Below are 24209 nucleotides of genomic sequence, written 5' to 3' on the forward strand. Positions count from 1 at the left end.
ATATTGCAATAGATAAATGAATCAAACCAACACACTGTACACTTCATACTTAACCAATGTTATGTCAATTATATCTCAATTTTTAAAACCTGGTAAATGACTGATAACATGTAAAGATACTAAAAGGTAGTCAACAAGTGTATCCCTTCCCACCCTGTACACATCAGCAGGAAATATGGTATATGGATTCTTCAACATTGACCTCAATGCTGCTTTTTTCATCAATGAGAAAGCAGCTTTCTAAATACTATCCTCAACTACTTCCTATCAATCAAGAAAAGTGTTCTATGATTTATCTTTCTCCCACTGACCCAGACCCCCAAATGTAAAAAAAAAAAAAATGCTGAAAAATGAACCTTGGTAGATGAATCTTCCTTGAGCACAATTCTTCATTAACTTGAAGGATAAGTTGCTGAGGAGATGATCCTGAATTGGCTTTATGAAGCCAATTCCTACCCTATTGAATGCAAGAACAATCTCTTAATGCATAGTGAGGAAAATTAATCAGACAGGTAGACTTCCACAGTGTTTACCTTTTCTGTAAGGGTGCAAATCTTTATATATTTGTTACTCCCAGAAACTTCTGCCAAGAACCCCTCGGTCATGAGGTGATAGGAAAAAGCTCTCCACCAACTCCTTGTTTGATCTTTGCCGCTGCCAAATAATTTGTGTCTGCGATATTTATCTGGAAGACGCCGTGAATTCTGAAATCAGGAATAAAAAATCAGTCTCTAAATATGCTTATTTACTGAAAAAGGCTAAATAAAACACAAAGCTGTCTGTTGATCCTTTGTATTTAAAACTAAATTTCAGCTTTAAAAATCTATAAAATTTTTATCATCCTGCTTGCTCTGAATACTTAAGTCACAAATAAAAATATAATCAAAATAGTGTTCCTTTTGTGTCTTAAAAGTAATGGCAGGAAATTTCAATTTCACACATAATTCACATGCATTTCCCAATGTATAGGTTTGAGTATGTTTGAAATATTTAACCTTTGATAATTAGACCCTTTAGGAACATACATTATTGTGTGAAATCAGTGATCATAATCTACAGCCCTAGACTACCAGTATGGGTGTTAATGGCAGTGTGTGTGCAGTGCAACAGCCCAGTTTACTTCACCCACTCAGATATACCACTCAGGAAAAGTAGGTTGCTGCTTTTGAGGTATTTTGTCCTAAGTGAAGAGAGCATTTCAATGGCAGACTCTTCCGGGCCATCAAGTTCTATAAATGTGGGGAACCTAGTCTGTCATGTCCTCTAATGGAAGTGCCTCGCCCACCTTCACTCTTTATGAAGTACTTTTCCAGTTACTTTGCCCTCTTACTAGCTCTGTTATTCATCCCACACATTTAAATATTGCTTTCAAATGTATATAGTAGTAAATGAACATGGGGATTTAGGGAAAACTGCTCCTATCTAATGTATGTGTGGTGTACATGGCAGATTGTAATGCAAGGGTCATTCTAACCTTCATCCACTGCAACTTCTACCACAGAATGTGGGAAGTTACAAATACTATTTCTCAAGCTCCCTTCCAGCTGGGGTTCTGAATATAATTTAAGTTCCACTAATCAGAGGCATTTACGTGACATCTATAAGCAGAAAAGTGAGGCTAGGTGACTCCTCTGTTTTTGCAGGTGCATGACTGTGGAGCTGTTTGCTTTTCACAAGAAAGTGTTAGCAAGAATCTAACATACAACTGCTAGCTTCCAAGTACCAAGAAGCATCCACTTTGTTGACACAGATCACACACAGCAGGTTTGGGGTGGCTCCCAGAGCAAGAGAAGTAGAACCTTTCTAGTTGTTACAGCTCCCTGTTCAGTGCTATGTGAGGTCAGGTGCTGTATTGGCAGCTTCTAAAATTGACAAATCGCTTCTCGATCACAGAAAAGGCAGCAGCTTGTGGTGGATTATTTTGTAGTAAAATCATATCAACAATTCTATGAGCTATTTAATTAAAGGTACCCAGTAATAAGTACCTTTCTGTTTAAATTGACTGATTATGAGCTTTCTAATATAAACACTATATTTTAGGTTGTATTCATGTTCCAAAACATCCAGTCCTTGAACACATCAAGAGGTTAGTGTTTTCAAAACATTTTAATATAAAATGCAGTCTGAAATTTTAGGAACAGGTAGAGCCTGTCATTCAACATTTTTACATTTTGTCTGTATTCAAATGCAAATACGTACAAATATTATCTCTTTAAATAAATTCCTAGAGTTTGGAGTTTAAGATACTTATCATCTTACAGATCAAAATGACATACAAATATATTAATTTTGTCTAAATTCGTTAAGCTGTATAATTTACTAAATTCCCAAAAGAATTATATTTATAAATTTTAAAACGATATCAAGATCACTGAAATGGAAGGGGAAAAAAAACTTGCCTTATTTTCACTGTAGTTAATGTCTACAAATTTTCATTAAGTAGTACTTTTTAAAAAGTTTTACACCTTTACCTAGCAAGGGTAATATAAAATTTCACAAAGAATAAACTTCTTAATTTGAGGACTCCCAGAAGAGACTGTCAGTATAAGCAGAATGACTTGGTTTTCAAATAATAGGTGAAATCTGATCCCTCTTGTGACCAGCACAAGTTTGTCTAGGAGCCCACTTACACTTATTTGTTGATACTGGATACTACTGGATTAAACCAAATTATAACAAGGATAATTTTTATAAATTATAATTCAACTGGGATACACAGGTTTTGAAAATGACAGAGACAGAAGATATTTTCAAAGATCTCAATTATATTTAATCTATCCTTTTCAACTTAAATTCTTTTTGTAAAAAAATGAACTCATACCAGCTAAAACCAAGTTCCTTAGGCACACTATTATTAAATTTCTAATCTAACTTATAACTTAGAGTAAATTTTTAACTCCATTCTGAATCTAAAACATCAGTACCCAAAAAGTTAACATGTTTTTAACATATTTCATTAAAAGTACTTATGACTAACTAACATGTCCCTTTCTAAGCAAAATAAAAACTCAGAAAATATGTACATGAAACATTCAGGTATTTAACAAATAAATGCTTATTTTAATTCTATATATAAAGTGAGAACTTTAATCTCTACTTTTAAGTACATTTTTAATAAATATACATATTTCCAAAGAATTTGATCTCGCTTTTGATTTATTCAACTAATATAAACATATAATACTTAGCTTTGCTCTACCGTCTTCTAAATCAGGAATAAAATCATATAAACAAAAGGACTACAAACAAAGCTCTTTATTACAAAGGTCATGACTTACTCATGTTTACCTGCAATTGTCAGCATAATATTGGCACATTAATCAAAAAAAGTAGCTGAATTGACTATTTATGTATTGGTAAAGTGAAAAAAAGAAAACTTCCTTGGAATTCTAAGTACTTCTGATAAGAAACAGAAGGAAAGAAAAAAAATATACTGCCAAATACTGCTTTTACTAGTACAATAATCGCTGAGATTAAAGTTTTACTCAAAGAATTTATTACTTTCCAGAGCACCAAAAGATACAATTTTGTTCTACTTGTCCCTTGACACAATGAAAGTTAACTTTTTTTAAATTATCCTAAGAAAAACCAATCTAGGGATTATCCAACTGCGATGTAATAAACTTGCTTCCAGCCTGAGGTGCAGAGCTGAACATCAGCTTGAAATATGAAAACAGCAGTAGATATGATACACACAGCTTCTGTCAGGAGTAATGAATGCAGTCCTAACTGGAACTTAATATGACTCTCGGAGTTCCTAATAACTCATCTAAAGCCAAAGCTACAGTCACAATGCAGCAAACCTCTGAAGAAAAGTATAATAGGCATAAAAGAACTATGAAGGTGATTCACAGAAATACTTACAGATCCTTGGAGAAATAAAATTGGAACCCCAACTCCAAACATTTCTCCTAAGATGTTCACGGCAGATAAAAGCTGGAATGCTTGTAGACCAAAGTCCTGTGGCCTATCATCTGAGTCATCAATGGAAAGGCTATTATACAAGCTAAATAAAAATAATATGTTAGAGAGCTTAGCTAAAGCATGTACCTATAGAAATAAAAATATAGTGTAATAAATAGCCAAGTAAAAAACATCGCAAATGTGCCAACTGCTTCAGCAGCTATAAAGTTCATTACAGCCAAGAGCACGTGAAGTATGTAAAATATGAAATGAAAACTATAATGTAGCATCACAGGTATATTATAGTGATGGTTCTCAACCCTAGTGCCCTAGAACCAATTTCACAGGAAGCTCCTCAGACCAAAGACAGAAGGAAAGGAAGTTCAAGCAATCAGAGAGCAGAATTACAGCTCAAAGAGCTCGCATTACTGATTATATCAATACTAGAGGCCCAATGCGCGAACTTCGTGCAAGAGCAGGCCTTCCTTTCCCTGGCTGCCGGCACTGGCTTCCCCCCCCGCACCCGGGACCCAGGCTTCCCTCGCAGCCCCAGCTTCATCTGGAAGGACATCCGGAAGGACCTCCAGTCTAATTAGCATATTACACCTTTATTATTATAGATTATTATAGCTTGGACTTCTGTGTTAGGTTTTGTTGGAAGAAGAGGTTTGGTATCAAAAAAATTTTTTTAACTTAAAAACAAAACTATGCAATAAATTTTTAGTTTAAACTCTGATGACTGTAAACTATGACTCACAGATGGTAAACTTTTCATTTAAGTCCTTTTTAGAAGTTAAATTCCTAAGCCATCCTTCAGGTAGATTTGAAGTTATCATTAGTACAAATGTGAAACCTTTCAAGCAGGTTGAGAACAAAAGGACTCCTTAGAGAAAATCTACTAATAATGTTCAACTACATAATTCATTTGCTTTCTTTATAATAAATATCTTTGAAATAGCAATACAAATATGTTCAGTATCCCAGATATAATATGCTTAGGGGAAAAAAGACTTGTTTATGGTCCGAGCTTCTTTAGTAGGATACTTAATTTTCTTTTCCAAGTATTTAAATTCCCACAAAGAACCCCTGGTGCTGTTTTATACAAGTTTTTAAAAATATGTTTTTGTTGATTTTAGAGACAGAGGAGGGAGAGGGCAAGAGAGAGAGAGAAACAATGATTGGCTGCCTCCTGCATGCCCTCTTGGGGATGGAGCCTGAAATCCAGGCATGTACCCCAACTGATAACTAAACCAGCAACCTCTGGTATACGGGATGACGCCTAACCAACTGAGCACACCGGCCAGGGCCTTACAAGTTTTAATGTATATAACTGTAATTATCAGTAAGTTTTAAAAATGTTTTAATTTCCAGTTTTACATCTTCTTTGATTAATGAGTTATTTTTAAGTGTCATTTTCAATTTTCCAAATGAATGAGAATTTGTTTATCCTCTATCTACTTCTAATTCAGTTGCATTGTGGAGAAATGTGGTGTTTGATTCCAGCACATTGAAAGCTTTCGAGACATGCTATCATCTGGTACAGGTGTCAGAAAACTTTTTTTTAAAGGGTCAAAGAGTAAACACGTTAGGCTTTGTGGCCCATACGGTCTCTACTCAGCTCAAACAGTGCAAAACGGCCAAAGATTATACATAAACAAAAGGGCATGGCCACGTCCAGAGCTTGCCAACCCCAGCTCTAATACATAGTTGATTTTTTATAAATATTCCATGTATGTGTAAGAAGTGTACTCTCTAATTCAGTGCTTCCCAACCAGTGTGCTGCAAACGGATATAGGTATGCTGAGAGGTTAATCACTCAGACCTTAGGGGTCTGGACAGAACCCAGACTCAACGAGCCTCGGATGCTATACAGGTATTATCATGAACTATGTAGGCATGAAGAAAAATGTTTGAGATACATTGTTCTAATGGCTTGGTATAAGGTGTCTGATAAATCAAACTTGTTTCTATGTTGACCAAATTTTCAAGAGCTTACTAATTTTTTGGTTGCTTAACCTGCCAATAATTAAAAATTTGTATCAGACTCCTACCTTGATGGTGGATTTGTTGATTCCTTCCCCCTGTTCTGTCAATTTGTGCTTTGTAAATTTGTAGCGTTGTTGTTTTTCAAGGTACACAGAACAAGTCTGTCCCCTGGGTGAAGGAACCATTTATCGCTACAGAGAGAACATTTCCATCCTAAAGAATATTTATTTTGTCTAACAGTAATATAGTTACCACACCTAGGTATACAGTTAGTTCAACTAGGTATATCATTTGTTTTTACTATATTTTTCAATTAATATTCAGTGAAATTGATGGTATGTCTAGATGTGTGTAAAGTTTTATAAATTTAAACACATCCATGGAGTCAAATGCATAGACTCATCTAACCACCCCCACAACTGTTACCACCATAATCAGGACACACAACAAATTCATCACTGTAAAATACACCCTTGTGCCATTCCTTTGTAATCATACCTTCCCCTTCCTAAAACCTCTGACAACCACTGATCTTTTTTTCATCCCGATAGTATAGTCTTATGTTTGGGAGAATATCATATGAATGGAATCATACTGTAGAAATGGCATTATTTCTTCTTGTAAATGTTGGTATAATTTGCTGTTCAAACCATTTGGGCTAGGGAATTTATTTTCAGAGGTCTTTTTACACAAGAATCCAATTTCTTTAACAGTTGCATGATTATTCAGGTTATCTATTTCACTGTGGGTTTCATTAGCTTGAGGTTATCAGGAATTAATCCATTTCATCTCAAGCACAGAGTTACTCATAGTGTTCCCTTATTTTTCTTTATGTCTGTTGGGTCTGTAACGAAATTCCTTTCATTCCTGATATTGGTAGTCTGTGTCTCCTGTTTTTTTGTTATAAGTGTTTATCAATTGTATTGACCTTTTCAGAGAATGAGCTTTGGAGTTCATTGGTTTTCTCAATTGTTTTCCTGTTTTCTATTTCATTGCCTTGCGCTCTTATCTTTCTTATTTCCTTCCTTTTGCTTCCTTTTAGCTTACTTTGCTCTTATTTGCTTCTTAAGATGGAAGCTTAATTACTGATTGGAAACTTTTTTTCTAAGTACTTAATGCTCTAAATTTCCTTCTCAGGATTGCTTTAACTACATGCCATGTATTTTATAATCTAAATTTGTCATGGTTTGTTTTTTGACCCAGAATATGGCCTGTGTTTGTGAATGTTCCATCAGCACCTAAAAAGAAAGTGTATCTGCTACTGTCGGGTGGAAGGTTCTATAGAAGTTAATTAGATCCAGTCTGTTGACAGTCCTGTTCATTTCTCCTATCTTCTTACTGATTTTGTCTAGTAGTTCTATTAATTACCAAGAGGAGAGGTTGAAGTCACCTGTAATTTTGGATTTCTTTATTTCTCCTTTCAATTCTGTCAGTTTTGTTAAATATATACACATATGGGGATTACGTGTTCTTGAATATGATGGTTAACTTTATGTGTCAACTTGGGTAGGATCTGGTACCTGATTGGTCAAACGCTAATGTAGATGTTGCTATAAAAGTATCTTTAGATGTAATTAATATTTACAATCAGTTGCTCTGAATAAAGGAGATTCCCTTCGGTAATGTGAGGGGGTCTCATCCAATCAGATGAAGATATTAGAGGGCCAAAATTGAGTTTTGCTGAAAAACAAGGAATTGTGATTCAAGACTGTTACCACAGAAATCCTGCCCAACTTTCCAGCCTGCCAGTTTGCCAACCCCCACAACTGCATACGCCAATTCCTTAAGCTCTGTGTGTGTGTGTGTGTGTGTTTGTGTGTGTGTGTTTCTCTGAAGAACCCTGACTGATACATTGGTAGACTGACCCGTTTATCATCATGTATTGTCCTTATTTACCTCTGATGATGGTCTTAGTTCGGTCATATTTTTAAACCAATTCTAAAAATGTCAGCCTTTAAATGGTGTTTTAGACCATTTACATTTAATGTAACTGTTGCTATGTTTAGATTTGGGTCTTCCACTTTATTGGTTTGTCTATTTATAAAGCAAAATACTCTAATATTGTTTGCTTTGTCATTTATTTAAATATCTTTTTTATTTTGTTTTAAAAAACTATAATACATGCCCGGCTGGTGTAGCTTGTGGTTGAACGTCACCCATGCACCAAGAAGTCACCAGTTCGAATCCTGCTCAGGGCACATGCCTGGGGTTTCAGGATCAACCCCCAGTAAGGGGTGGTGCAGGAGGTAGCCAATTGATGTTTCTATCTCATTGATGTTTCTATCTCTCTCTCCCTCTCCTTCCCTCTCTCTGAAATAAAAATACATTTAAAAATAATGATATATAAATAACTATAATACATATCATTCATCAAAAATTCAATTAAAAATTATTTGCAAAGCAAAAGAAACAACTTTTAGAATGTTCATCTAGAAGAAGAAATATTTACCTGAATTTGCAATTATCACAGCATTTTTCAGTTCCCATAATACCCAATGAGGCCTTTCGTAGTTGTTTATCTTCAAAATGAGACAAGATGAGTCTACCCAAAAGAAGATTTAAAATTAAATAAAAGAACAAAAACATATATGTTAAATTCATTGCTGAAAATAATGAGGTGAATTAATTGATTCACCTGGGACCTCATTATTTGGCTTCAGTTTACTGAGGCAAAAAGAAAGTTGCCTTAAAAATTTAGCACATATTCAATACCAACAAAATATTCTTTCTAAATACTTCTAATTATTTTGCAAAATTTTTTCTTAAAAGAGCACCACCTATAAATCTATGTGATTAAATGATATAAATAAATAATACATACTGTCGCCTACATCTGCTGGAATGGAGATATTTTTCCATCTTTGCCATCATCTTTAATTTGTATAATCGAAACTTTTCATTATGTATCTCATTAAGGCGGTGCCTGTCAATTAAAAATATCACAGGAATATGTAAAATTGCATTAGTGATATTGTTACTTTTTAGTTAGCTAGTTATTATTTTATCACTCCACGCCCCTATCAAGACAAAGGCCACTTCTATCATTCCAGAGTTATGTGCCAGTCAATGCCCCTCACAAGAAGCAAGCATTTTTCTGATTTTTTTATGAAAATTATTTTTGAAAGAATTCTACCTGTGTCCAAGCATCAATTTTTAGCTATCTTTGAAAATTTTTTATAAACCCTAAATTTTTTCATTTTGATTTATATGCTACATGCTTTTGAGTAATCCTTCTACTATATATAAATTTTCACCTTTTCCCGTTAAAAGTTATTTTTTTTCACTTATGTTACAGGAGAAACTAAAGCAGCTATGTAAGGAATACTAAAAGAGGTTCCTGATCCAAACATGAAATTAGATCCCTTTTAACGCTTCAGAGTATTTCTCTTTGTATTATAGGGCGCTATTATGGGACACCAGTAAAGTATCGGAATTAAGTTCCTTCCTCAAACAACTAAAACTGATGTGTTTTCTATAAAATTAAATTTATTTTAAATGATTAATAACGCCAAAGACATGTCTGTTTGTCTTTAAGTTAATGCTGCTGTAACTCATCCTGTTTCTTCCAGTCTTTTGTGAGGAAATTCTACAAATAGCAGATATCACATGACAATCTCCTAAACATATTGCACATCTTTCCAAGAATTCTTTCCAAGAATAAAGAGAACTTTGAGTTGAATATGTTTTTATTTCAAAGGAAAACAATAATTTACCTATAAGATCTGGGTGATAATACTGACCGTTATCTAAACAGACCTCACTCACTCATATTTTGACTATCCGAACTTCTGACTGATAATAATACCTCTGTACAACTCTCAAGGATAACACCAGCAGGGAATCCAGTTAACTGATTTCTGCAAAGTCTGAACACACAAATGATGTCTTATTCAAAACATTCTTATCACTTGACACCACTAACCACCCTTCCATATACAGGCATACGTTGGAGATATTGCAGGGTAGTTCCAGGCCACCACAATAGAGCAAGTATCACAATAAGCATGTCATAATATTTTTGCTGGGGAGGGTCTTGCTTTCAATTTTGTAAAAGAAGCAACCTCTGTGAAGCGCAATGAAGCAAAGTGCAATAAAACAAGGTATGCCTGTAATTTCCTAAAAGTCTCTTCCAACTGTTGACTTTCATTCCTAGATTAGCATCTAATCTCATTCTTCCTAGATCATGGGCTAAAAATCAGTTCTTTTTGCTTTAGTTTACTTAGCTTACCTCCTTCTCAGAAAGAGCAAAGAAAAATGCCTACACTCTAAGAACTAGTTCACTCTTATATTTGGTTCAGATGATCTACATTTTATCTTCTCAGTGTCAATAACCAATTTTAGAAAATAAAATTACAACTCTAACATCAAATCAAATAAATTCTCTTCTTTTGGGACTATTACAATATTTAAAATACAAAATCCTGTTGAAAAAAATAAAATTTCTACAAAACAATACCATAAACAGGAATCAGGTAGAGCCAATGGAAGAATTGAGATTAACTTGCAAATTATTTCCTTAAAAGTTACAATACCTAGTAACTATTGGGTTTGACTGTTTAAAATAATGGCAAATGCAGACACTGAGACTTTGCCAATGGTATGGCTTCTGCAATAAGAAATATAAAATTACACATTTACAATGATGGCTGGACAAGTTTCTTCTCTCATAGGATTCTAAACATTTTGTGAATTACAGTGACTTTCTCAGTTGAGAACCAGCAACTTCATTTATTAGAAAACTTTTTGCTTTGTCTGATTAACCCTAGTTTTATTTCCCTTTGGGTGGACGCAAAAAACAACCATCTACCCTAAAGACCACTATCTGATTACTAATCTGTTAAATCTCAATGAAAAAAAAACATTTAAAATATCTTTTGAAACCCAGAAAAATAGGAGATATCGCTATTAGTAAACCTGCAAAGCTACAAAATAGAATTCAGGCTGTCTTCAGCACCTTCAGCATAATGCCCTAAAAAAATAAGAACTAACAGGAATCAACCTACGCTTGACACAATCCCAAACTTACTAGTAGCATGCAGAGTTGCATTCTATCCCAGTTGTGGACACCAGTGTCAAAAGGAAAATAGTAATTGTCCTGTTTAAGAGGATGGTTTTATTGATTATATGTTAAGCAACAAAAGCTACTGACTGCTCTTAACTAGTAAAAAAAAGAGCTTAACGTTTATAGCAAACATTTTTACACCTAATTAATCCTTAATTCTTCTTCAGGTCTCAATTTACCCTATCACTTCCTGAAGGAGGACTTTCCTGACCTTTCAACCGTAAACACACACGCCATTATATACTCACTACTCGATGCAACTTTCCTTCATAGCACTTAATTGTAATTTTACACATATTTGCCTGATCCTTTAAAAAAAAATCTTCTGATGAGTGAAATTTTCAAACAGAAAAAGAGAATAGTAAAATGAACCCTATGTATCTATAGTTGTATGATTCTGTGATTAGGATCCGCCATTCCCATTACACTGTAAACTCTATGAAAACAGGTACCATATCTACTTTTATTTATCACTGTATCCCCATCAGGAAGCTTAATACTTGGAACACAGTGGGCACTAAAAAAGGGGGGCACTGTTAAATGATGAATAAATTAAAACTGTATTGGATAGGCATTCTCGTAATTTTAATAAAATGGGATAATATGTCCATTCAAGAGCTCAATTTATCCAGCTACATGGAGGTGCATTTTGAAAATTCTTCATCTTGGCAGGCCCATCAGTTACCACATAGAAGTTTTTTTCCCTGAAATTTTCTCCCCTATGGATGAGAGAATCAGTTGCTAAACCCTGCACTGAAAAATTTTGCAAGGTGAAGTTTTCCTTTCCAATATAAATTTCATAGAACTTAAGTGGCAACAAAATAGCTGTTTAGTATTTACATAGAATGGTTTTCCTGTATTTAAACACTAAACACTTAAATTCTTTTCATGACAGTCAATCAGTAAAGAACAACATGATTATCACACGCTGTCAAGGGCAGCTGGCATGCTCTCACAGAACTAACAAAGGAAACAAATAGTAAAGATATCCAAATAGGGATGATCAGAAGTCATTTGGAATGAGCTCCATGGGATGAAAAAACCAGTAATGAAATTAATGGTTTTCTAGGAATATATCCGAAGAAAACAGAAACACCAATCAGAAAGGATAAATGCACCCCTATGTTCATAGCAGCACAATTTACCATAGCTAAGATCTGGAAACAGCCTAAGTGGCCATCAGCAGATGAATGGATTAGAAAACTGTGGTACATCTACACAGTGGAATACTATGCTGCTGTAAAAAAGAAAGAACTCTTACCATTTGCAACAGCATGGATGGAACTGGAGAGCATTATGCTAAGTGAAATAAGCCAGTCAATGAAAGAAAACTACCACATGATCTCACTCATTTATGGATAATTAAGACCATTCTAAACTGATGAACAAAAATAGATACAGAGGCAAAGCAACATTGAACAGACTGTCAAACTACAGTGGGAAGTCCGGGGAGGGTTGGGTGGGAGGGATAAGAGATCAACCAAAGGACTTGTATGCATGCATACAAGCATAACCAATGGACACAAGACACTAGGGGGTAGGGGAGGCCGGGGGAAGGTCAAGGGGAGAAAAAAAAAGGAGACATATGTAATACTCTTTGTAATACTATAAGCAATAAAACAAAATTAAAAAAAAAACAAAACTTGAGAGCACCCAAGGAAAAATAAAAAGCTCATCGGTGCACAATATTAGGAAATCATTACATGGGATCTGTGTTACATTCCCTATAGAATCCTGATTTAGTTAATTCTTCATACTAAATAAGGTCTGGCTAAAATAGGTCCTCTCCTCTGGGTGGCAGCACTTACCACAAATGTTCTTAGATGTCCTCTGTTTCTTTTTAAATGCACTTAAAGCACATTACTTGAAATTTTTGATGCTGCCTCAAATGCTTTCAAAACTTATATGGAAAGAAAGAAAAATATCTGCAAGTGTGAAAGCAATACATGTTTTTACCTATTTAAGCAAATGTCTGCTGGAGCCCAGAGTAGGTGGCAAGAACTTTGAAGTCCATCCCGGCCAGCTCTACCTATCTCCTGGTAATAAGATTCCATTTCCTTAGGCGCACCATAATGGATGACTTTGCGAACGTCCGCTTTATTAATGCCCATTCCAAAAGCTATGGTAGCTACGACACACTGAGAATAAATAACAACATAGTTTGACAAACATTTAGCAGAACTAAAATCTTACATTTTTACCTTTTAATAAGAATAATTAGTTCATTAGCTAAAGTCCTTGGCATAAAACTGAACTTAATATGATTTTAACCAATCACTTACAGATTAAACGATTACCCACCCAATTTACAGATTAAGGATCAGTGATCATAAATTAGAACTTATTTCCTCTCTATAAAAATTAAAAGTGGTTTTTCTCTTTAGCAATAAGTACAAGTCACAAAAGAGGATCTTAAAATAATTATTATATTAAATGAGACTTTTGTGTTATGAAGTTTCAAAAGTCCTTACCTGATTGCATAGTATTGTAATATTTTCTAACACTGTTCTAAGATGAAAGGAAGTGACTCATTAAAAATGGTAAAATAAAACATGAATTTATCTCTGCATCTTTAAAAGGATAAAACTGGTAGAACAGCTAATATACTGTAGTATGAAGATTTACATAATTTGAGAAATTTAAGGGAAGAATTAATGACAAGAACACAAAAAACTAAATAAAGATTTTAAAAAGTATTAATAACAATACATGAAGTTGCGCAAGAAAAGTAACTATAATGTACTGCATGGCTTAGCAAAAGAACCATTTACAGATAAATAATTATGTATACATATTTGAATATATATTGACTAATCAAAATTTTTATGCTAATACTGATAGGAAATGAGGTTAGATATAAATAGGAGGAATGAGGGGCTGATGCTTTTCATTGTAGATGTGTAGAGCTATTTAGTTCTTAATGTACATGCATAACTGATAAAAATTAAAATGCCTTTAAAAATGTGTTAATATGGACCAACATTAGCAAATAAAAAGAAAATGCTGTACAACAAAGGTGAGAGAAAAATAAATATAGGTATGGAAATATGTTAAGAAAAAGCTTTGAGTGATTAAGAGTAGGCAATTTTGCTGTATTTAAGAGTAAATAAGCAACATCATTCTAATTTTATTTTTTAAATGTTATGTCTTATTCAATTTTTCCAGCTTTATTGAGAGATAATTGACATATAGCATTGTGTAAGTTTAAGATATATAATGTGATGGTTTGATATGCATACCTATTGTTAAATGATTATAATAAGATTACTTAACACATTCATCATCTCATATACTTCATGTGTGTGTGTGTGTGTGTGTGTGTGTGTGTGTAGAGAACTTTTTTTTTTTTTTTTTTTAGAGAACTTTTAAGATTTAATTTTCATCATACGATACTAATCTTAGATGAGACCAACCTATTCTCTCAGGTGTAAATAAAAGATATTTTACCAAATAATTAATTCAGCCCTAACCGGTTTGGCTCAGTGGATAGAGCGTCCGCCTGCGGACTAAAGGGTCCCAGATTCGATTCTGGTCAAGGACATGTACCTTGGTTGCAGGCACATCCCCAGTAGGGGGCATGCAGGAGGCAGCTGATAGAGGTTTCTCTCTCATCGATGTTTCTACCTCTCTATCCCTCTCCCTTCCTCTCAGTAAAAAATCAATAAAATATATTCAAATAATTAATTCACAACCTCATTTCAGAAAGATAAGAAATTCAAGCCATCTTGAAAGCACAAATAAAATACAAAAGAACATAAAACTAAAAGTTAGGATTAAAAGTAAAAATGAATGATCATAGACTAAAAATGCAAATCTACACCCAAAGGTGGTTAGATTTGGTTATGAATAATCAGAAAGAAAAAAAAGTTTTCTACAATTATAAAATAGAAAATACTAAGATTCTAAGGATCACCCAGTCCAAGACATTAAGAGCTAGGGAAGTGAGCCGGGAAGATGAGCTCTACTTTTATGCTCATACTAAAGTATAAATCAACTATAAAAAGACCGGAGTGTGAATATTGAGAATTCTGTATATGTATGCATTCAATAGGCACTCAATAAATACTCAATGGCAAGTAATCAATACCAAAAGCACCAAACTATTTTATATAGATGAGGAAATGTATTTTCATCCTCTTTAGAAGGTGTGTGAGAACTCTCACTTCGTATGTGAAATTTTAGAATTCTTTATAATGGCAAAGAAGGAGTACAATGCCCAGTTGTCAGACACAAGAGAAACCCTAATGTCAGCCTAGGGCAGTGGTCAGCAAACTGCGGCTCGCGAGCCACATGCGTCTCTTTGGCCCCTTGAGTGTGGCCACGAAGTTTCAATCGCATTGTACGTGCGCGCCCGCACATGGTATTTTCTGGAAGAGCCACATCAAGGGGCCGCAGTTTGCTGACCACTGGCCTAGGGTGACACAATCAATATTAATGTATTAATTTTCATAATGTGGATAAAAACTTGTGACATCCTGCCATAAAAAGGGAAAATATAACAGCACATACATGCATATACCCTTCCGGTATTAGGTTTGATGGGTGATTGCTGTGAGGCTTTAAAGCCATATTAAGAGCAATGTTTCAATGAAGCTGCATCTTGGCAGGAAGCCCAGAAGCATCCAACAAGTCTCCCAACACAACAAATTATATGTAGATAAAGTTTGTCCTCTCTCGTGTCTCTTAGCAGATGTTTTTACCTAAATGAACAATGAGCAATATACCATAATAGATGAAATCATGGTCAGTTAATGGCTCAAACACTGATTGTAAAGATTCAGTAAGCAGCAGCTAATACATTTTTAAAATATATTTTTACTTATTTCAGTGAGGAAGAGAGAGGGAGAGAGAGAGAGAGAGAGGGAGAGAGAGAGAGAGAGAGAGAGAGAGAGAGAGAGAAACACCGATAAGAGAGAATCACTGATCGGCTGCCTCCTGCACACCCCCCACTGGGGACTGAGCCTGCAATCAGGGCATGCACCTTTGACCAGAATCAAACCCGGGACACTTCAGTACACAAGCCGATGCTCTACTCACTTAGCCAAACCAGCCAGGGCCAGTTAATACATTTTATCTGACAATTTTCAAGCTCCTGAGATAATAAAATAAAAGTATAAGCATTTAAGAATATGGATAAAATCTCTATTCTAGGCAGCTGTGATAGCTGTTCATATCTCTAAAAAGAAGAGGAAGAAAGAGAATAGATACTTTCAGGCAGATATGCACTACAACAAGACAATTCACAGAGAATTTTATAGGGAGAGCACACACACCAGACATGAGGTAAGTTGTTTGAACAGTATTGCTTTGGGGTGGTTAACAACCACCCCAAAGCAATACTGAGGGGGACTGGCCCACAGGCTTACAGTGATTGGATATGATGTTGACGGGATGAAGTTGTTGACTTAAAACCTACTAACGTGGCTTGAATTTAAATCTTTCCAAATATTCTGTATGGCACCCAGGGAACCAGGATTCTAAGCACTACAGTTTGAAATTATGACATAACTTCAACCACTGTAACTCTTCACAGTAACTTCATGGATACCCTTCCTCTCTTCAGTTTTTCTCCTTCAAATCAAACCTACTTAGTGTTGCCAGTCTCATGTTTCTATAATATATATTATCTTGCCCAGAAACACAGAATAGATGGTTCTCAAACTTCATTCTGCGGAGCTCTGGGGATTATAAGACACCCACAAGGACTGTCTTAAAGATAAGGAGGCTCTTGTACCCCTTTCTCTCTCACATCAACTTTAATAAGAATTATTCTACTTTAACCTGCCTTACCTATTATATAAAATTTCATTTAAGTAAAAAAAGTACAAGGCTAAAGTAGTCTGGACAATGGAGAGGCACTTCACACCAATCCCAGCCTGCCACTTTGTAAGTTTTAAGGCCCTCTACCACCTGGCCAACCAACCCACTCAACTTTCCTCAGTCTCTAACAGCTCTGGGTCTCTAACAGTTCCTCCTTCCTTTGTACCTTTACTCTAAGCCATTCCTACTCCACACTCTCCAACCATTCTGAACTATATACAATTTCCTGCACCCTCATTTCACAGGGCTTTGCACATGCTAGCCCTCCTTCCTGGAATTCTATAAACAATTTTCCTTTTCCTTCTTCACTTACTGGCCTTGCACACTTGACAAACTTCTATTCATTTGTTCAGACTCTACTCAAATTGCTTTTTCCTGGGTGGACCATCCCCATTACTTAACCCACATAAACAGATAGTGTTCCCACCTCTGTGCACCTAGGCACTATGTACAGGCTGTTAGCCATACTAGTCAGTAATAGTCTGTTCACATAGCTACCTCCCACATTAAACTCTGATTCCCTTTATTAGAGCTGTTTTATGCTCAATGTAAAGAAGGCATTCAATAAAGATTTGGTAAATAGAGGAATATGTTACCACTATGGAGGATAGAGAGTAATGATGATCAATCTTCACCTGAATTTCATCTCTCATGAACTTATGATGAACCTCTTTCCTTGAACTATTACTCATGCCTGCATGGTATGTTCCACAGGCTAAGTTCAATTTCCCAAGTTCTACTGTAACTTGTTCTGTCATTTTCCTGGAAGGACAATAGATGATGGTTGGACCTTCAAATTCCCAGGCAGAACTAAAGAAAAAGAACATAAGAACAAATATATATATGATTCAGACCAGTTTAAATTTCATCTATTTAATTTTTCCTTTTAAAATTTTTAATTTCATTTTAATTAAATTTAATTTAATTTTCCTTTTAGTAAAAGACTTAAAGGAGAAAGCATAAAGAAAACAATGATATATTTAACTACATAAAAATCTAAAACATTATGGTGGGTCAAATGTGAAAATGAATTATGTTAAACCCTAAACACCTTTGACTCAGTTTTTGTCCAAATTAAAACCAGAGACAAGTTTATTTATTTAAGCAGAAACTTAGAAATTATTGGAAATGCAATTTCCATACTTCTGGAAATGCAAAGCACTAGTTTAACAATTAGTCTTCATTTACATAAGGTAAGTAAATATTTAATAGGAGAGCAAATAAAATTTATAATACATTATTCTTATTCTCTCTTATGATCATAAAATTGAGTTTCTATGTTTACAGAAAAAGCAAAAGCTTTCTTGTAATATTAAAAGATCATTTATAGTTCAAAGAAGTATTTACTAGTAATCTTGAGACTATGACTGTCATAGACAACATTTATTAGAAAGTCTGTTTTAAAAACCTGTGCTTATTTACTAAAAGTGTAAATGATGATTTCCATAGACCTTATTTAATTCCTTAATATATTCATTTCCATAAATACATTCACTTCCATAAATACATTCATTTATGATGACTTAATGAATATAAAAAGAATGTTCCATTTTAGATTTAGGAAAGGTTATTTAATTTCTAATACATATATCCTTTGACACAATTTCAATTTTAGTAATTTATTTTACAAATTTACTTACACCTTGACTAAAAGACACATATACACAAATACTCATAGCATAAGTATAATAGTGAAAAATAATCTAAATGTTCATTATTATATACATTCAACTATAAAATACTAAGCAAACATTAAAAAATAAATGTAGCCCGGCCAGTGTGGCTCGGTGGTTGAGCATCAACCTATGAACCAGGAGGTCATGGTCAGGTCACATGCCGGGGTTGCACGCTCAATCCCCAGTAGGGGGCATGCAGGAGGCAGCCTGTCAATGGTTCTCTCCCATCACTGATGTTTCTATCTCTCTCTCCCTTCCCAAATCAATAAAATATTTTTAAAACATTTAAATGCACATAAAACCTTCAAGAAGGACTATGGCAAAATAATTAAAAACATAAATAGAGGGGGGAAAATTAGTGAGTAATTACAGAGTATTACTGAATAATCTACTCAAAGAAATTTTTAAAAGTGACCAAATGGGGCTTCCATATCAAAAACTCATAATACATAACTTCATGGAGTGAGATAAAATACAAATTATTACTCCTAGAAATTATTTTTTAATGTGCAAAAATCTCACTTAAACATTTTTAAGAAAAAAATAGTTAACCAAAATGTGGATATTGTAATATCCTATACATTAAGACCCTAATTTAAGAAAACACAAATTGTTATGAAAAGATAGCAAAGATACTTAAAGGAAAAAAAAAAAACAGTAAAAAATGGATCTACTGTGAAACTACTTCTGCATAAATTTAATAATACTGAAAACTAGAAGTGCATATCTGCACAGTACAGACACAGAAAAGTTTATAAAGCTGAATGACAAAATATCAACGGTGATTACAACTGAGGAATGAGATTGGAAGACCAAAGTACTTTGAAATTTATATGTGTCTATATTGTTCAAATACTGTGTCACTTTTTAAATTTTTAATAAGGAGAATACATAATAATTTGAACTTATACAGCAGAAAAAACAAAAGAGTAAAAATGTCTAACACCAAAGGATTCATTACTTTGCCAAGTCGTTCACTTTTTAAAAAGGCTGTTATTCCCTCACAATTTCCTAAGGGGGAAAATCTATCTTCCATTAGATTAGGGAGGTGAGAGAGGCTTGGCTATCAAATTTAAATGTATCATGAATACAGAAAACAAGGTCAGAATTTAAGAAACATGTTAGCTCAATGAATAGAAAAAATGAGAATACTGATTTTTTAAAATGGCAGAATTAAACGAAGGAAAGAAAATGGAAATAAAAAGCAATACTTTGAAGTTTTAATACCCTCCATCTCACTGCTCCTTAAGAGGAAAACTTCTACTTGCCTAAGATCTGTAGAAAGTATTCTGACTCCCAATGATTCCCTGCTACAATTACCCTTCTTGGAGGACTGAAAAGGAAGTACAAAATCCTCCTTTACTTGCTTTCAGAAAACCCACTGTCACATTGAATAGCAAAATCTTGGATAGGCTTGAATGTTAGGCTAAGGAGTCTGGACTTTAGTCCACACGCAAGAGGAAGCCACCAGAAAAGAACACCAAGATTTGGGGATATGCTTTCAAATGACAAATCTGAAAATTATGTAGAGAATGCAACAAGGAACACTGAGGAGGAGGAAGGTCACTCACATAAAGTGCCTAGGATAGTACTTGGCACATAATATAGTCTCAAAAGTGTTTATTAGAAGATGACTTTAAAAAATTCCCTAAAACTCAAGTTTGTCATATAATTAGTGAAATCGATAAAATTCAGATATGAGACTTATTTGTTTATGTGTTTACTTGTCAATTATTAAGAGTGTATGTCCTACTGGGCTGGTGTGGTTCCATTGGTTGAGCATGGTCCCATGCACCAGGAGGTCGAGGGTTCAATTCCTGGTCAGGGCACATGCCTGGGTAGCAGGCTCAATCCCCAATAGGGGGTGTGCAGGAGGCAGCCAATCGATGTTTCTCTCTCTCTTCCCCCCTCCTTCCTTTCTCTCTCTCTCTAAAATCAATAAAAACATATAAAAAAATCTTTAAAAAAAAGGAGTGTATGTCCTATTCAAGCAACAGTCTGAAGTATAAAAATATTAGAACTCATTTCTTATTTCAAAAATTATCGCAGTCACTATTTTGATCATATAATGCCACGCTTGACTTGAACCAAAGCTAAGTAGAATTTGAAGTATGTTAAGAACACATTAGAAAGAAATAGTAGAAAAATAAAATAATTTTTTTAAAAGTTACCAAAATTTATCAACCATGAAATCCTCACCTTGTTTTTTGGACAAGAAATTGCTTCAGATCCTGAAGGATGTTTCCAGTTTTTTGTCCAACTTCTAAATACAAGTTTGGTCTATCAAAACCAGTACAGGTAATCTGAGGATTCTTCAGGTTTAAGCAACGGACAATATCTTCCCGGATGGAGGAACTTGCAGTACCAGTGAGAGCAACTATTGGAACCTGAATGAAGTTCATCAATTTTTCAAAAAGGAGAGAGCTCATTAATTCCTAAAAATTCTACTGCCTTTTTACAAAGACACTGTGAAACAATGACAGAAGAAATAGTGTTTAAAATGCAACTTTCAAATTAACTTTTTTTGAGAAGAAAAGAAACTTCCTACATATGTGTTTCTCGGCCTCTAAAATACATTTACGTTTTAAAAATCATGAATCATTTAAATAATATACTAAATCCATTAGATTTCAAAATGTAGTCTACCTTGCCTTATTAAATTAAGGCTTCTTACTAGCTATCTACCTTTCCATTTATTTTTTTTAATATTTGTATATGTATTTGTAACCGTGCTGCTATAAATGGGGGTTCTGTTATGCCGTGTTTTTTATTAATCTGTAATTCACAAATTATAAACTCTTTCATTCACTGGAAATCTAACTATGCAAAGCAATGAATCTTTTTTTGTCTCTGATATTAAATATATTGGTTTATAGCTTCTCAGATCTAGAAGCAAAGCTCTCAATGACCAGAATATCCTCTCTCCAATTTCACTAAGTAAATCATGACATACTACAAATAAGAAAAATGCATAAAATGAAACATCTATTATTAATTGACTCCTTGAGCAACCAAGTCATGTTCTATTTTCAGCTTAGCACAGACTTTTTGATTGGATTAGCAGCCAAAGCTGGAGGCACAGCACATACCAGGAAAAATATGAATACATAATCTTTCAGAAATTCTAAATAAGTTATAACAACAGACCTCCCATGAAACTAGATTTAACATTTTTTTGTCCCTATTCTCATAGGGAGTTATAACCAACTATGCTATTGTTTCATACTCAGAAAAAAAGTAGACTAGGTCTTAAAGTTGTTCCTAAATCATTAGCTGTTCTATATCCAAGAATACAACTTTCTTAAAATATTCTTTTTCTTCTTTTAGAGAGAGAGAGAGAGAGAGAGAGGGAAACATCGATTTGTTGCTCCATTCTATTTATGCATTCATTGGTCTTCAATAGTTGATTCCTATATGTGCCCTGACCGGGGATCGAACCCACAAACTTAGTATATCAGGATGACACTCCAACCAACTTGGGCTACCAATATCCTCATAAAATTGCTCTCAGATACACTACATCTACTTCAAAAATCAGTGTAAGCAATTATCTTTTATGTAAGTGAAAATGTATGTGCAATTTGTAAAAAAAAAAAAAAAAGGACTTACAGAATTTGAAAAATAATTTATTAAAAACTAAAAACTACTTTTACAATCAATATAGCTCTAATAAAAAATTATCTCAAAGTTCATGTACAAAGTGTCAATTATGTTTGGGAGTCTTTTTTCATGGAAAAAAATGTAACAAAACCAATTTGACCAGGTGATTAGCATTTTTGCATTCCCTATCCTTAAATTATTTAAAACAGTAACCCCCAAATTAACGTCATTAATTTCTGGTTTATAATCAGACAGTTCTCTGAATTTAAAGAATACCTGCCTTACAGTTTAGAGATGAATAGGCCAATTTATAAAGAAGTTAGTTTCTCTAATCAAACATATAAAATAAAAATATTGATATCAAATATAAAACTAAGACCAAGGGAAGTTTAAATATTAGGCATCCTTGGGACATGCACATTCTCACCCACACAGCAACAAAGCATTTTTATCAATTTAAGTGCTTTACTGAAACAATTTATAAATGCACTAATAAAATACCTGCTGTTTAACTGCATACACAGATAAAGAAAGACGTTTCCAGGATAAAAACTATAGGAAAAGAGGGTTTAGTTTGGTTCTAAGTACCATATGAGTGGATGGGCAATGCATGTCTGAAAATAAGGAAAGAAGCATGAAACATGACACCCCTTGAAGGAGTTAACAGAAAAATCAGGCAAAATAGCAGCACATTAGTGAAAACCTCTGGCTTAGACTCAGTTGCCTGAGTTCAGATCCTGCCTTTGCCACTAACTAGATGTGAGATTTTGAGCTGTTTGTTTCACTCTCTAAACTTTGGTTTCCTCATCTATAAAATGGCTACAAATAATAGCAACAATCTCATGAAGTTCTTAGGAAGCCCAAATTAAAGAAAACATATCGTGTCCTGAACATAATGCATAGTACACATTAAGCACTCAAAAAGTTTCAGCTATTACTGTTATTGCAACAAGTAAAAAGAATTCTATACCAGAACTCCAGAGCCCTGGGCACTGCTCCCAGATTTGCCACTGACTTTGGCAAGGGCTAACTTCTCCTGGCCTCAGTTTTTTCATCAAAATAGAGAGAACGCTACAAGATGTTAGGCTCTCTTCTTCTAACAAAAATTCCCATTTGCCACTAGAAAATCCCTACTCAAGTGACCTGCTAACAGTGGGGAAAAAAATCACAATAAATTCAATCTTTTGTCTCTAAGATTCTAAAAGGTTATAATTAAGAATGTTGCTTCCATAAACAGAAAATAGAATCAAGTAATGGAATATATTAAAGAAACAACAATTATTTACTTTCACTTCAGAAATGAATAGAATCTTTTCTCTTAGAAGCTTGTTGTGCTTTATGACATTTAAAATTTATAAATGAGGATAAAGCTTAAAAATAATATATAGGTTGGTTATGAGAAAGGTGACCATACATCCTGGTTTGCTGGGACGCTCCCAGTTTTTGCTGTCGTGACCAAGGACACACGAGAACAAATGGATTCTACCTCTCCTCCCTAACCAGAGAATAAGTATCTTAAATTACTCTGGTTGGAGAGATAGGCAACAGAGACCCAATTAATGCCAGTTGTACCAGCCAAGCCCAAGAACAGATGAAGTCCAGGGAACAAATAACAAAAGCCCGATTCAATCCAGACAGACCCAAGATAAAAGTAACACAGTAAAGCCAACCAAAGAATAATCCCAAACTCCCCTATATACTCATTCAGATGAATCAGCATATTATAAGCGCACCTGAAAAGCTGATGGATATTCTTCTGAAACTCTCCCTCCCTAAATTTTGCACCCACAGAAGAGAGATAAAAACCCTCAAGACTAAGGATGCCAGTGTGGATTCTCTCTGGAGTACGCACAGGACCTTTCTCGGACATGAACTTTTTATTTTCTTTCTCTTAAAATCTAAGGGCGCCCACAAGACTTACAATCAGGGGAGCAGCGGAGCTCCTGGGCTTCCCCCTGAACCTGTCTCCAAGGCCCTCTCTTCCCTGATTTGCCAGGGAGCTAAAAGTGGTTCCCAGTGGCTCACTTCTTCCACTATGACCTTCCCACTGAGCAGTCTTGCCTTGGCTCACTTCTTTCCTATAACGTGTCTAAGAAGCCAAAGCAAAGCACTACTCTCTCCTGTTATTTCTTCTACCTCAAGCTCTTCCTTAGTTTCACTGA

General features: G+C 34.5%; 1 protein-coding gene across 3 annotated transcripts in view; it reads right to left on the bottom strand.

Moving 5' to 3' along the window:
* Nucleotides 1-24209, bottom strand: part of WRN (WRN RecQ like helicase) — a 133868-nt gene that overhangs the window by 35046 nt on the left and 74613 nt on the right. For all 3 annotated transcript variants that reach the window (XM_059685471.1, XM_059685472.1, XM_059685473.1), the window contains 8 exons: nucleotides 20647-20834; nucleotides 17407-17581; nucleotides 12908-13089; nucleotides 8711-8812; nucleotides 8339-8431; nucleotides 3865-4006; nucleotides 534-704; nucleotides 357-457 (listed from right to left, as the gene is read on the bottom strand). In XM_059685471.1, the coding sequence (XP_059541454.1) occupies nucleotides 357-457; nucleotides 534-704; nucleotides 3865-4006; nucleotides 8339-8431; nucleotides 8711-8812; nucleotides 12908-13089; nucleotides 17407-17581; nucleotides 20647-20834 (1154 nt within the window). The remainder of the gene's footprint in view (nucleotides 1-356; nucleotides 458-533; nucleotides 705-3864; nucleotides 4007-8338; nucleotides 8432-8710; nucleotides 8813-12907; nucleotides 13090-17406; nucleotides 17582-20646; nucleotides 20835-24209) is intronic.

This window comes from Myotis daubentonii, chromosome 2 (assembly GCF_963259705.1).
Source record: "Myotis daubentonii chromosome 2, mMyoDau2.1, whole genome shotgun sequence".
In the NCBI taxonomy this organism is placed as follows: Eukaryota; Metazoa; Chordata; class Mammalia; order Chiroptera; family Vespertilionidae; genus Myotis; species Myotis daubentonii.